General features: G+C 41.6%; 1 protein-coding gene across 2 annotated transcripts in view; it reads left to right on the forward strand.

The window, feature by feature from the left end:
* The first annotated feature begins 231 nt into the window (after positions 1–231).
* Positions 232–15,400, forward strand: part of FRAS1 (Fraser extracellular matrix complex subunit 1) — a 441,866-nt gene continuing 426,697 nt past the window's right edge. For both annotated transcript variants that reach the window (XM_057502364.1, XM_036906452.2), the window contains exons 1-2: positions 232–1,227; positions 8,347–8,378. In XM_057502364.1, the coding sequence (XP_057358347.1) occupies positions 1,152–1,227; positions 8,347–8,378 (108 nt within the window). In that variant the 5' untranslated portion in view covers positions 232–1,151. The remainder of the gene's footprint in view (positions 1,228–8,346; positions 8,379–15,400) is intronic.

The following is a 15,400-nucleotide window of genomic DNA, read 5'->3' on the forward strand; positions in this document are numbered from 1 at the left end:
GGTTGCTCTCTCGGCCTCCCCTCACCCCACCTCCTCGCTTCTCCCCTTCCCCACGTGACTCCCTGGAATCTTTGCCAAAGCTCCGAGTCCCTGGGTCCATTTTCACACCGTGCAAAGGAGGGAGGAAAGAGGGGAGGGAGGAGGAGGAAGGCGGAGCGTGTGTCCTTCAAACGCGGAGATCCAGAGGGGCCTTATTCTGTGCTCTTCCGGGCTCTCCGAGCCGTCTGGCCTTGGGTTCGGGGGTCCTTTCCATCCTTTGTAGCTATTTCTTCTGTGCATTTAATTTTATGGCTCCTCCTCCACTCCGGTAATCACACCTCCACCCTGCAGACAAGCTCCAGGGTGTTCGGTGCGGCGCGGGCTGTAGTCTTGGGAGCAAGCCGTGCCCCTGCAGCCCTTCTCACCCCCTCGAGGGGCGGGGGCGAGAAAGTAGCAGCCGCGCCCCCAGCCCTGCCGCCCGCGTCTTTCCTCGTTAGCTGTGGAACAGGCTGCCGCGGGGAGCGCAGCCGGAGGCGGCGCAGCGCGGCTGCAGCGCCGGCGAGTCCCGGGAGCTGCTTGCAGCGCGGCACAAAGTTTCCTGTGGGCGGCCCCCGGTGGCTGCAGTCCGCGGAGCCGGGTGGCCCAGCCAAAGAGTGGCGGGTGGGTCTTTCGGGGCTCCAGGTGACCCCCTCTGCCGACGCAGCGCCGACGCAGAGTGCCAAGCGAACTTTAAAAAGCTGCTTGCCACGAGCCTGCGCGGGGATTCCCACAGTCGGGGACCCCGGAGCGGAAGCGTCCTGCTTGAGGGAAGCTGGGAGACCCGCTCAGCCGGTGACGGGCAACTTTCCGGCGAGACTTTGCTGCGGAGAACTGCGCTCTGCCGCTTTTATCCTCCTAGGCTCAGCCCACGTTGGCGTCCTGCTTTGGTGGAGAGCTAGATGCGTTCTACGCCCGGGCTGTGAGTGAATTGACTCCCCTCCCGCCGCGGCGTCTCAGGGCTGATGTGAGTGTTGCTCTCGGCTGGCCCATCGTCTCATTTCCCCGGAGGTAACCGCCTGCCGCCCGCCGCTCTCCGTGCGCCTGGCCCGGAGCGCAGGAGTCAGCGTTTTGGTCGAGAGCTGGTTCTTGGATGCTAAAGGCTGTGCCTCTCCAGCGCAGGTGCCGAGGCGGCAATGGGTGTCTTCAAACTGTGGCTTGGGGTGGCCTTAGTATTGGCGGAATTCGCAGTATTGCCTCATTATTCTGAAGGTGAGAGAGCGATGCCTTTGTGTATGTGTGTGTGATCGTGCTGCTTAAAAAGCCCAGGGGGTTTATGGTATTGTGGGTCGGTATCAGCTTTTTGGGGATGGCTGCGGTGCATGGGAGTGGAACACGAGTGGGCTTTTTCCGAGAAGATTCCTCCTCCTGATTGTTTTGCATCTAGTTTCCAAGCCGGTCTCCCGCCTCCCTCTCTGCTCTAAGTGCATTTGGGTGGGTGGGGGGCCGATCGAGATGATATCTGAAATTGGATTCTTTTTTTCCACTTCCCGGCTGCTCCCAATTGGAAAGCAACTACAGGGAGCGCAGGTGAGGAGCGAACAATTGCTCTTACCTGTGTAAAAATACTTCTATGAAACATACAACACGGCACCTCAAATCCCCGTCTCGCTTCCGCCCTGCTCGTCCGCATAAGTCTCCCGGTGAAGTCCAGTTAAGATTTTATAACTAGCTGGTTAAAGCGTATTCTGGACGTAGGCAATTCATTTGCACCAAAATCTCCCCAGTAACAGGACGAACCTGCCTGCTTCCCCAGAAAAAAGTGATTAATAAGAGTTTAGCTTCATTCTCTTACTTTGCCCTCTGCCTCCCGGTTTTCCTCCGGAGTCCAAGCCTATGTAAACCCCCAAGCGGGGAGAGAGAGAGAGGAGACTGTCGCCATGATAGCAAAGCGATCTGGGCTCAGGCGAATAAATAATTTAATAACTAAATTGGGTTTGGGGGTCATGGGCTGGCGGGCCCGGGGACTCTGAGCTCCCACCTGCTCGGAGGGGCGGGTTAAGTCGCCTGGCCGGTGCTTAGGGAGGGGGATGGGAGCCGGCGGGCTGGGATGAAGACGGTTTTTCCAGAGTCGGGTTCCCGGCTTCCCCTCCCGGTTCCATTCATTATTCATCCAGCTGCGGGAAGAAGAGTTCACCGCCCCGCCGCAAATCTGAGCCGCAGCCGCAGCGGCGGCGGGCTCCGGGCGGGGCGCCGTGTCCGCCAGGGTGCAGGGCTGGGGCCGCTCGAGGGGCGGGGCTCGGGTGCAGGGCTGGGGGCGGCGGGAGGCCCGGGGGAGGACAAAGCCCTGCCTTGGATTGACTCCAACCTCCAGCCACCGGAGCAGCTGTCTCTTCCTTGCTAGTTTCCCAGGAGAAAGTGGCGCGGCTTGGAAGTCCAAGGAAAGCAATGGGGACTTTGTCATGGGTAAAAGTACCGCCTGCCTTGCACCCTACCGGGAAGAATGTCAAGTGTGTAGGATCTACTGAAAAAACACTTCTGAGGCCTGTGCAGCCTTCTTTAAACAGGGTATACATAACCTGTAGAAATATTGTGTGTGTGTGTGTGTGTGTGCATGTGCATAGAAAAAAACGCATATAGCTTCATTATAGTAATAAGTCATATGGGACACTCAACCCAGGACACCCAAATCTGAATTTGAGATTTAAAATATTCCGTTTTCACGTGGTGGTGGTGGTTTCTTAGAATCATACCCCAGCAACGTGGAAAACCTGCTCTCCCTGATAGCTCACCAGGAGGCAGTTGGAATGATGCAGTTTTTCAGAACCAAATCTCTTGAAATTACAAAAGCCATTATTATTAAGAGCCTGCAGGGTTCGCCCTTTGGAAGACTGGTTGGTAGAATGAGCACAGTTTAACAAGGTCCGAAGTCTTTTAGCAGGGGAGGAGTTCAGGGGCAGGGACGCGAGGCCTTTAAAGGTTCTTCAGAAACTTTACTTCTTGCTGTTTGACCCCCGCTTTCAGAACTTTTTAGAATCTTTTCACAAATTGGATTGATAGATGTCTGAGAGTTTCCAACCGAGTCATAATGATGTTTATCTACTAATGAATGAATGAATGTGTATAGACATTGATTGAGCACATATTTGCCTGGCACTATATTAAGCACTTCACGTACTTTATCTCATTTAATTAGTTTAATTAAATGATACCAGCCAAAAAATTGATTCTCATGTGGCCATTGAATAATTCTACCAGAGTTTTCTGTTTGTCTTAAAAATAAGAGCTTTGACGTCAAGGATGGAAAGAAGCTTAAGGGTCTCAGAGATTTCCTCAAGGTTTTATTATTAGCCTTGTTATTATTAGGCCTTATTATAAGACTTTCATTTTTAAAAATGGAAAAGAAGTGTGCACCTGTGTGCTTCTCTTGGTGTCACGTATTCTATGACACTTCTGCTGACCAGGGCATGGCAGAATTTGTAGTCTTTTTCTTAGTGCCCAAGGGCATGTCATATATTCTTCTAGTACACCAGTTAATAATGGTGCAATTATAGTTCATAAAGGTACACTTTAGAGTACCTCAGTTGTGTGTCACTGAGGGCTTAGGATGGCTCCTAGTTATTCTGATACTTCCAACTCAGCTTCCAGTACATCGAAGGCTAGAAAATACTGGTCAGATAAATGAGTATTGCCAAAACACATTCTTCTGAATTAAGCTTAGAGTGGCCTCAATGAAAAGCTGCTGTGTGGCCTTGAATGAACCACCTAACTTCTTTGGGCTGTGTTTTGTCATTTACCAAACACAGAAGTCTGTTGGGTGAAAGCTTTTGTTAATCATCCAACATAGAAAAAAAAATCAATATTTGCTGCCTTATTTGTTATCAGTTGCAACTTTCTAGTTCTGATTTTTATTTTAATGGTTAAAAGGAAAATGAATTTTTACAAGCAAATTATTGGCAGTGTTATTTTACATTGTCTTATATTGCCAAACTGACAAACTACTGTGATTTGAGAACTTAATAAAATCAAGAAGTCACAGAGAAATTTCTAGCAAGCATGGCTGCTTTCTGAATCAGACAAGTTTTGCCGTGACATTTTCTGGAGAAGAACATCTTGAGTTGTATTGACCCATGGAAACCTTCTGAAGTTGGAGAGTTAGATAGAACATGTTGGCTTGGGGATAGAAGATTACTGAATTGGAGGGTAAGAGAACTCGAGCTCCATCACTCCCCATGTGATCATAGCCAGTCCCACAATCTTCCAGGCTTTTCCTCTAAATGCAATTTATGGAATACACTGAAAAGGATGATTTGATAGACTGTGTGTTTTATTTATGGGTGGATCAGCATACTTGATTCCACTCTTGGCTGGAGACTTCTTTCTGTGTAAGATTAATTGCTTAAAACTCATTGTTAAGTAACAGAAGTCATTGGCTGAGAAAAAATAGCCTGTCTCTTCATTCTTTCATTCACAAGTATTTATTGAGAGCTTATTTGTCACGTTATGTCTGGTAGGAAGAAATAGACATAAAAAATATATTAATACCTGCCCTCAAGGAGTTTGTATACCCAGAAATTGTTAATACCTGTAACGTAGCCGTAGGGATATGCGAACGTTGGTCTTGGTGAGTTTCCCAATATTGAATAATTGCAACTTGTCATCTTTTGGCTTTTGTGGCTACCTGCTTATGGAAATAAAGAGATGTTGTATTGTCATAGACCCCTGTTTCCATCATATTACATTTTTGTTCTCTGGGGATTGGATTCTGGGGGTTACCCTCTGCATATACATTGTTTAGTAAGGGCACAGTCACCTGTATTCACTGTTATGGAGTTGAGTGGCAATATCACTCCACTTTACGCAGACACAAGAAGTTGTAAATGCTCTCCACCACATGGCTCAGGAGAGGGGAGGCGACTGCCACATGGCAAAGTTGGAGCCATGTGCCAAATCTAACAATAGTTCTAAAACAGTTGGTCCATTTTCATTTTAACTACTCTATTAATTGATCTGAATCCTGGTTAGCAATAAGCAGGACATGAGTTGTCCTGTCAGTACAGAAAATGATCCTGTTTTAAGTATTCCATAGTGTACAAGCCATATGCTGAATTATAACACAACATAAAGCTTGAACATTTAAATGCCAACTTGCGGCTGCTTGTTCTTAATGAGTCATGTTTTTGTGATACCATGCTCTCCAAATCTCTTCATATCTCATGGTCATATCTGCCATTATTTGAACGAATGGATCTGACATTTTGTGCCTCTTGGATTTAACTTCTTTCATTTATGCAGCTTACTGGGTACAATTTTTATAGTGAATAGTTTCAGGATGTGAGTACTGGTGCAAATTGTATCTCAAATTTTCTCGGAAAACTTTAGATTTTTTTATAGGCGCCTCATAAAAAAGTACATTATAATGTTCAGTAGGGCTTAAAAATAGGCATTTACTTATTTAAATGAAAATGAAGTAACATTTTGTCTGTATGACCTGCAAGAAAGGAACCAACCACACGGGAGGCAGGTCTCAGGATCTCGGCCTCCTAATCCAGGATCACTTCATCATGCAGAACTTCATGCACTTTCTCACACGGTGTTGGGATTTAAATTGCCTGGCATCTGAGCTGCATTCCATGCCCGGAAACTGGCAAAGTTCTTGATCAGAGAACTCTAGCTCCTGTAGCCTCTTATTTTTCCTGTTTTCCCTTGAAAAGGACCTGGTTCTCCTTCCAGATCCACACCACCTGTCAGAATTTGCCTTGAGCTGGAATTTCCTTAAAAGTTCAAATAAAGCCATAAATCCTAACTCAGGTAGAGCTGCTATCATTCCAGTACTCCTTCACTGAAAAAGCAGTGAGTGGAGAGAGTGACTTAGCTCTTCGTATCACACGAGTTGTTCGATTAGTGAACAGGCCTCTGCTCTAGTGCATAACCAGAGGCTGCACTCGGGACCCAGCACCAACCCAAACTCCCAGCTTCCTCTGCTGCTGGGTGTGAAATGTGTGCTAGTGTGGGAGAAATATGCTTGCTTTGGAGGCCTGCATCTGGCTCTGGGTGGTGATGAATGTTTGATAAGACTGGGCATCACACTGCAAGGGTTTGTTTTCTCAAGAGAGTAGAAATGAAGTTTTTGGAAGACATGTTAATGGAGACTTATTTGTGCAGCTGCCTTCTGGGTAGAGCTGTTCTGTTTTAGGAAAGCCCTCAGAAGGCAAAGCATATTTCTTGTAGAATTATACATCATAGAGTGATCCAAAATGAGTTATTTCCTCCTTCAAATGACGGAATTTATCAGCAGTTACACACCATTTTTGACTTGAGTATCTAGCAGGTGCTTGGCTTAACCCAGTGGGTGTATGGTGCCACTCTCAATGCTGCTTTATTTTTTCATGTTACAGTGAGTTTATAGCATCTGGCTAAACTTCCAGGAATGGGTTTTCACATTTGTACTTGCTACTTGTTATGATACTTGATTCCTTTTAAAGTTTTGAAAGGATACTACTTTGGAAGGTAATGCTTTAGGGAAAGGCAATACAGTTATTTGAGGATGGTCTTAGTCTAAAGGTTAAACTTTGTTTATTCTAAAGGTAAAATTTTGTTAAATTGTACCTAAGTGATGATCCTTATGTTCGTTTTTGAAACATCAGAAATTTTTAAGTATGTCCATTTAAGTAATTTAGAAATTACATTGTGTCAGTATGTATTTATGTGACTTATATTTGATTATTTTACATATACATACATCATGTATGAAAATTATATATATTTACATATATTTATCATACATATATATATACTTCCTTGTGACATAACATAGACTGAATAACTAACTCTTTGGAATAGAATATGTTAAAGAAAATAAGTCAGTTCAGAAAAATTCCATCCTAAAGTTTTATATCAAGTTATTTTCATTTGAATGTCAAGGGCAAAAAATCATTTCAGTGAATTTGCCCACAGAGATCTTTGATTCAAACCTAAAGTTTCAGTAGCCATCTCTTTGTCTTTGAAGATTGTTCTTAATTCCATTTTTGGTGGATACAGTAGATCATTCATTTCCTGAGAAGTTAATATTTTTTGGATGTGACCAGTGATCTGAGACCAAGAACTGTAGTAAAATGTGTCCTTCCCTCTTGGGATGCCTAGTGTGGCACATTGTCAAGATGTGCTTCTGCCCTGGCACGTGTGTGCTGTTCCAGTCTGTTTTGCTGCCTCAGCTTCTGAAAGAGTAGCTGTTAGCACACTGCCTGCATGTTCCTAGGTTAAAAAAACACCTGTTGTACTGTTCAAAAACTGATTGAGAATGTGTGCGTAGTTTTAAAAAACTAGGATTGCAGTTTTATTTCGTTTTCAAAAATAAAACTTGGAAAAGGCTTATTTTATGATATGCTAGTTATTCAGAATCTATGGACTGTCCTATTCAAATTCAGCCTTCTTTTCTATTTAAAAGCAAATCGTATGTTGTTTTTATCTGGTGCTTAATGAGTGGAAAATATAAAAATGTATCAGTTCATAACCAACCCGTTAGAAAAAGAACTGAGTATAAGGAGGGTGAAAAGAGTCTTGGACGTCAGGGGCTCAGTAAGAGTTCTTTGCAAATGACTGCAGTCTCCACCACTCTCCTATGAAGTGTTTTGATACCCCTAAAGAGGAGCCTATTGTGTTAAAAGCATGAAATAGATAACCAACCAAATACCCAAGTGGATGTCTACTATGTGAAGAGTTAGGGAAAACAAAGACGTAGAAGCCATCCTAAGAGTACATGTACACTTTAGTGGGGTAGGTGAAGCAGTTCCACAGCCTTCATAAGGGTGCCACAGGAAAATATCCAGAATAATTTCCGAACAGATGATGCAGGCACAAGATGCTATGAGCTCAGAGGAGAACGAGCATCCTCCTGTGGGCTGGAGAGCTTCATGAGGGAGATGGCATTAAGTTCAAGGAACTTGAATAGACCAAGTGCATCTCCAGAAAATAAAATGAGCAAAGACACTGACATATGAAAGTATTATCATGGGATACTAAGTTGGCCTTGGGTTGAACTAGAGAATTTGTGTAAGCAAAGAGTGGCAAAAAAGCCTGGATAAGTGAATTGGGACTAGTTTATGGAGGCTTTGCTGATTTATCACATACAAAAATACATTCTGTATTTGTAAGATGCTATTACAAATACATTTATTTTTAAATTCAAATAATAAGTTTTAATGATGCTTTCCCTCATGTGTGTCAAAGAAATGTTGTCTTGGTGTATGGGGTTATTTCCCCAGGGGCAGAATGCTCAAGCTTCTGAGATTGAGAAAGCACAGTTTGCTTTTAGCGAGAGTGCTGGGGAAGTGCCTATTGGTCTATGCATTACGCAACCCTTTTAATTCTTGTTTTGTTTTTCCCTCACAGGTGCTTGTTTCTATCAGGGTTCCTTGTTGGAGGTAGGTCATTCTTGATATATTTGGTTTATTTATTTTGAATGTAACATGCTTGGTTGAAGTTACTGAGTGAGTGAGGTGATCCTATCATTGTAGAATATGCTTATTTTCCTTCACAGTTTGACGACTATCCCTCATCCTGGCACAATCATGCTCAATTGCTTAATACCCTTTCTAGAGTGAATTAGCTCCATTCAGATACTCAGGTATTGGAAGAGAGGTTCAAACACCCAATATACAATTTGCATTCTGTGACTGTCCTTTGTGTTCTTTTAATCAGAGAAAATTAATCCCATTCTCTTGTCAGATATGAACTAGGGCACAGTTTATCTTCCTGTTGCATTTGCTTCTTTCTTTGAAACCCCCTCCGTTTTCTTTTGAAACCCCCTCCACAAATAAGCATGAAATTGAGTATAATATGGAAGTATAATATGGAAGATTCCTGACTGATGCTTAGAATTATAAATTTAAATTTGGTAAATAACAAGCAAATTAACATTTTATCTCTGGACCTTTGCCATGTGGGGTAGAATTGATTTTGAATTTGGTGGTAGGATGACTTGGGGGAAAAGCTGGTACAAGTCTCATGCATTTCTTTTCAATAATAATGTACTATGGTGCATAACAGTGTGTTAAAGCCTTATTGAAAAGACTGCCTACACTCCATCAACTCTAATAAATGGTTTGACAAGTCATTTTTCACCACTTTTTTATTTTGATTTAATAAATGCTGTAATAAAAACAACTGAGATGGTTGGAAAGGGTTTACTCATTTATATCACAACTGTTATTGACATGTGTGATATTAATAAGTCATCTTGGATTATCCTTGTGATGTTGAAATAGACGAGAAATATCTGAAATGACCAAGATAATTGTGGATGTTCACAGTAATATTCTTGAATCTGAACTTTATGTAATATAGTTGCTGCTCTGGAGATTTATGGTTTTTTTCTTCCTTATATTTTTCTATTAAAGAATCAGGAGAAAGCCATTTTCCCTCTCTTTATCATCCCATACCCTTAAAAGCCTACTTTTCCTTGTGTTTGTTCTTTAATACATCTTAGGAATCATGTTAAAATCAAAGTGCTATAAAGTACATTACCAGTTTGGGGGAGCTATAGAAGGTATTATAGACAAGTCAGTTATACCTGTTACTACAAAGAGAATTTCTTGTTGTATAGAGTAGTACATAGTTTTTCAATATGTCTTCATAGCTATTGATCCATCTGATACTTAAAATAGACCAGTGAAATAGGCAGACCACATATTATTTAATATTCTCCCCCCTCTTAATGAGGAACCAATGATGAGAGAGAGAAATGAAGAGATTTGCTAAAGGTAATTGACCATTGAAGGGGGAATGGTGGGACCAGACAACTTTTCTTTTTGCAGTTTTGCCTGTATCTGAAGAAAAATGGCTAGACTCTCTTCTCCACTTGACACTGGTCTGTGTTATTGAGCATTTGGATATGAAACCACCAAGTACTTGGAGAGGTCAGTTCCATCAAGCTAAAGGACAGGCTGTCCAGTCAAATTTGCATTTAATGGGTGATCTGACTCTCTTCAGCTCACAGCCCTGGCTGGTTCCAGGGCTCCTGGCTGCTCAGGGCTAGTCAGCTGTGCCACAGTGCACCAGCACACTCCTGACCCCCTCCAGGTGGCTTCTTTGCTTGCCAGACTGTTGTGTTTGCTCCAAAACCTCCTCAAGCCCAATGTACTTATTGTTGTAATTATGCAGCTCACTCAGAAAGGCAATACATCTAGTATAATATAATTAATATTATTATTGACCAAATGTTTATTGCATGAAAACCGTGGACCTGCTATTCTAAGTAACAGTGAACAGACAATATCCTTGCCCTCACGAAACTCAAAATCTAAAGAGTAAAACGTACAGAATGTCATATAACTGCTGTGGAAAAAAACAATATACAGGCAGGGAGATGAGGTTCAATAGGAGATGGGGCTGGCTACTTGAAATAGGGTGATTAGAGAAGTCCTCCCTGAGAAGGTGACATTTGCACAAAGACCTGAAAGATGTCATTGTAAGGGGGAGTCCCTTGGATAGACAGGGGAAGAGAATTGCAGAAATAGGGAACAGCAAGCGTAAAGTCTGAAGGGAAGCTTCTTGGCCATTCGAAGTGCATGGAGGTCAGAGAGGCTGGAGCACCTGATCCAGGGGAAGAGTGGCAGGAGATGAGGTCAGAGAGGTGGGTGGGGGTGGCACATATGGGACCTTATACCAGCTTTTGCTTGCCCTTTCAGTGAGGTGGGTGAGCAATTGGAGGAGCTGGAGCAGAGGAATGACAAAATCTGACTTATAGTTTAATTAAACTGCTGAAATGTGAATGTGAAAAGAAACAGAATTCTTGTTTCTAGGGAAACTATGTTGAATACTGTAAGAAGGCTCTATAAAGGTGAGTCACTAAAAATTTACTGTCAGATTAAGTGTGAGAGAAACAACTGTAAAAGATTGGGGAAAAACACAAAAATCCAGAGAGATTCTGCATTTGGATTTATTTGTGGCCACATTAAGTTTTCTTTCCATTTTAAGGAACTTCAGATTGCAAATGGAGATGATGCATGGTGGACATAGTTAATTATCTGCATAATTGATTGCTGCTGCACAATCTATCTGGTCTTGAAGAAAAGCACTGCAGTTACCTTGCTGAAATGAAATGAATATACATTTATGTATTTTGAATTAAGATAAAGAGTTTAAGAACAGTTGTATACTCTTCTAGGATTCTCTGGTTAAACAACTTTCTGGGTGAGAGGTTTCCATTGTTAAGCGGCTTCCTGGTCAGAGCTGCCTCCGAGGTTGTGTGGGATGTCCCTGCCCAGACCCTGTACACTCTCCAAAGAGTGGGTGTGGTTGAACATGGCAAAGCATAAGCTTTACCCAGAAGAATTCCAAACATATCAATAAGATGAGAACATGGATCTACGTACTGGCTGCTGGTTGCTGACTCTCAACCTGTCTTGTGAGGATTCCTCCCACTGATAGCTTTTCAGTCTCATACTTAGTGCTTGAAAAGCTGTCATATATAGTGGACCATTCACAGCCTCTTTGATTCTTCCTCCTCTACAAACCAGCTCTGTGAACTAGAGCAAGTTATAAAATCTTCCTGAATCTCGGTCACCTCCTGTGTGAAATGGGGATGAAGAAAGCCTCTCTGGAAGGGCTTTTGTAAGGTAAAGAGGGTAATGGGGGAAGGCACATAGATGCGGAGTCTGGCATATGCTTTTCTGCAGTAACAAAATTCCTCTTTACGAAGAAGAACAAGAGGAAATGATATTTGTTAAGTGCCTATTATGTTTTTCATACGCTCAATAATCCCAGGAAATAGGTATCATCTTTACAGATAAGAATACTGAGGCTCAGAAAGTCTAGGTCACATGTCCAAAATTACACAGCCAGTCAGTGCCAGAGGAAGAGAGCATTCAAACCTGGTTCTGACTCTGAAAGCCATTTCACTGAGTGTGCCGTTACTTGCAGTCAAGCCAGTCTGCTTGTTGTCTCTGAACTCAACTAGCTTATTTCACCTTCAGTCTTATGTGTCAACTCCCTCCCTGATGCACCTGCCATGCAGTTGTCTCTGCCAGTCTCTGTCCTGACCTCTTGTGAAGGCCAGCTGTCCCTGGCTAACCCCTTCCCCTTTAGCTGAGGCTCTCCTGCACAGTGTGCACTACAGTCACCATACGATGCAAGAAGTGTTTAGGGGGGTCATTCCATCTAAAAAAATATTTTAAATAAATAAATAGATAGATAAATAAATATACACACACACATACATGCATACATACATAGATATTATCATATATACATATACATATATATATATATACACACACACACACACATACAAACACACACGTTCCCAGCAATGTGTTGTGTTTCCCGACTTTTGACAGCTCTGTGCCTTACAGTGACACTCTGCGATGACCTGGTTCTAAACCGCATGCAGCCATCTCTGAGGTACTGACTTCAGGTGTTTTTTCTTCTCCTGTCTGTATCATTGTCTTCCCTACCTTTCTCTTCTTTCTATTCCTTAGGTCAGAAATTATCAGGAGGGACTCAAAATGCCCAGAAAGGTCCTATACCTTGAGAAACTCTGAATAATCTCTTTTGGAGTGTGTTTCTTACCCCACAAATCCCCACAATGCTTGGATTCTCAGGACTTTATTGAGGTATAATTAACAAATAAAAATTGTACATATTTAAGACGTACAACTTGATGATTTGATATATGTATACATTGTGAGATAATCACCACAGTCAAGCTAATTAATGTATCTATCACCTCACTTAGTTACCACTTTCTTTTTTTATCTTTTTGGTGGTGAGAATACTTAAGATCTACCCTATTAGCAAATTTCAAGTACATGTTAACTATAGTCACATTGCTATACATTAGATCCTCAAAACTTGTTCATCTTGCATAGTTCCCCAGCCCTTGGCACCACCATTCTACTCTCTGCTCTGTGAGTATGACTAGTTTAGATTCCACATGTAAGTGAGATCATGCAGTATTTGTCTTTCTGCGTTCGGCTTATCTCACTAAGCACAGTGTCCTCCAGGTCCATCCATGTTGTTGCAAATGTCAGGATTTCCTTCTTGTTTTCCATTGTGTGTGTATATCTCATTTTCTTTGTCCATTCATCCTTTGATATTTAGGTTGTTTCTATATCTTGGCTATTGTGCGTAATGCTGAAATGAACATAGGGGTGCAGGTATCTCTTCAAGATCTTGATTTCATTTCCTTTGGATATATACCTGAGAGTGGAATTGCTGGATCATATGGTAGTTCTATTTTCACTTTTTTTGAGGAACCTCCATACTGTTTTCCATAGTGGCTGCAGCGGTTTGCATGCCCCCTAATAGCATACAAGTGTTCCACATCCTTCTCTCCACGTCCTGGCCAGCACTTGTTATCTTTTGTCTTTTTGATAGTAGCCATCTTAACAGGTATAAGGTGATAACTCATTGTAGTTTATGCACATGTATATTGTGGTGGGAAAACACTGAGAGCTTCTGTTCTTAGCTGTAGGCCTTGTGTGTTCAGGTTCAGGAGGATTAAGGAAGACAATTAGAGCTCTTCAGTGCTAGTGCCCTTTTAAAAACTGAAGTGCTATAGCTTTACTTTCTTTTATGTTGGGTGGTGAAAATTGGGCTCTAGGTGCCTAAGATGAGTCTTTTTTCCTTGCTGGGTTTTTATAAATTGCCATTGTAATCAGATGTGCTAGTTTCCTGTTTGGAAATTCATATCTTAAAATAATTGTGAGAATAATAATACAAGAGATTTTGTGCTTTTTATTGATGAATTATCCATATGCATTTTCAGTCTTATACATATTCTTTGTGATAGTAACAGATGTTTTAAGTTAACAAACACATTTCTTATGCTTTGTTTTGAATTTTGGAGATGCTGAGCTTGGCAGCCATATTAATTTGTTCAAGCTATGTTATCTATGTGTGATCATATATCTCAATTTTCTGGTCAGATCATAGACTCTCCCTACTGTTTTGTTTTTTCAAAGATTGTGTCATTTTTGCTCCAAATTGCCTTACAACCTATGTTTTTCTCTCCATTTGTCTGTTTATTGCTATAAACTATATATGTATATTTATTTTATACATAGTACATTTATATATGCATATATATATATATATATCCCTAGATATAGAACTGTCATTCATTTATGACACCTTATGGTCTTGTCATAAAACCTCTGCTTATTAAGGGAAAATAAAATAAAATTACCAAATGGCAATTATGAGTTAAACCAGCTTTTTTTCTTAGAATTTGAAGAGCAAATCTATAAAGAAAAGTTGGCTTTGAACATTTCATATGGATGGCATTTTGCTTCTCTGACAGGAAGGGACATTTAAATATAAAATTGTTATAAAATAATTTTTAAAAATCTGAGCAGTTTTATGCAAAATAAGTGCATAGTGTTTGGTCTGACAGTTAAGTTCTTTTAAGCAATGATTTCTTAGGCTCTCAGAGTTCAAAAGCAAATGAAAGGAAGGAGGAAAAGGAAAAGCTTTCATAGTAAGAAACAGTTTATTGTTAGTACCCAGGAGACCCTTGAGTTTGGGCCATGACTTATGAGTTCTTCCCTGATAGCTCCCAAGATTGGTTATTTATTAAATTTATGTCATTCCTTTCTTCCAAAGGGAAATTGAATGGGTGGTGGAGAGCCTGGGGAGAGGAAGGTGTCTACTTTGGAGAGCAGATTTCATAGTTCCTTGTGCCTTACATTCTTGAAATGGCTTTGTAATAGTGAACAGGGGAGAATTATTGACAGAAATAGATACGTATTCTTTGGAACTCTAACTGTGCTGAATTTTCCTATAATCCAGAGGGAACATAGTCTGAGAGATGAGAGAACAGAGACAGAACTGTGGTTGAGGTAAACCTCTCCCTCTCATGTTTACCATAAAAATGTATAGCTATAGTGATCTGGAAATTTATTGGTCAACTTCCACTTGCCAGAAGATATGTGCTCTATCTCTAGGTCATGTAGCCGACCTTAGGTTGCCTTATTTAACATTTTCTCTTTTTCTCTACTGGCAAAATTCTAATTTTTTTCCAGTTTCCACTCCTTCCCCACATGACTTGACTTGTGTAAATCCTAGCTGTCAGCGAATTAGAAAGTTTATATTCCCTTGCCAGGGTTGCTTTAGGAGTGAGTATATGGCCTAGTTGTGGCCAGTGTGATTTGCATGGAAGCATGCTGAGTTTTTGGTGCTTGAAAGAAACCCTACATATGGCTCTTCCCCCTGTGCCCTATTTCTGAAAAAGTTGAGAAATGAACAAAATAAACATAGAAGTAAAAATACCAACTTTTTGTTCCTTAATCAGTGAAGCTAAGGTGGAGGATATAGCTTTAATTTTTCTAGTCAATGGCCTTACTGATTCTGAACCACTGGAATCCAGCAGACTTACACATTCATAGACAGAGCTTTACTGAGGCAGCTTTCCCAGGTAGTAGAGCTGTTCAGGTAAGAATTGCTG

The sequence above is a fragment of the Manis pentadactyla genome, chromosome 5 (genome assembly GCF_030020395.1).
Source record: "Manis pentadactyla isolate mManPen7 chromosome 5, mManPen7.hap1, whole genome shotgun sequence".
In the NCBI taxonomy this organism is placed as follows: Eukaryota; Metazoa; Chordata; class Mammalia; order Pholidota; family Manidae; genus Manis; species Manis pentadactyla.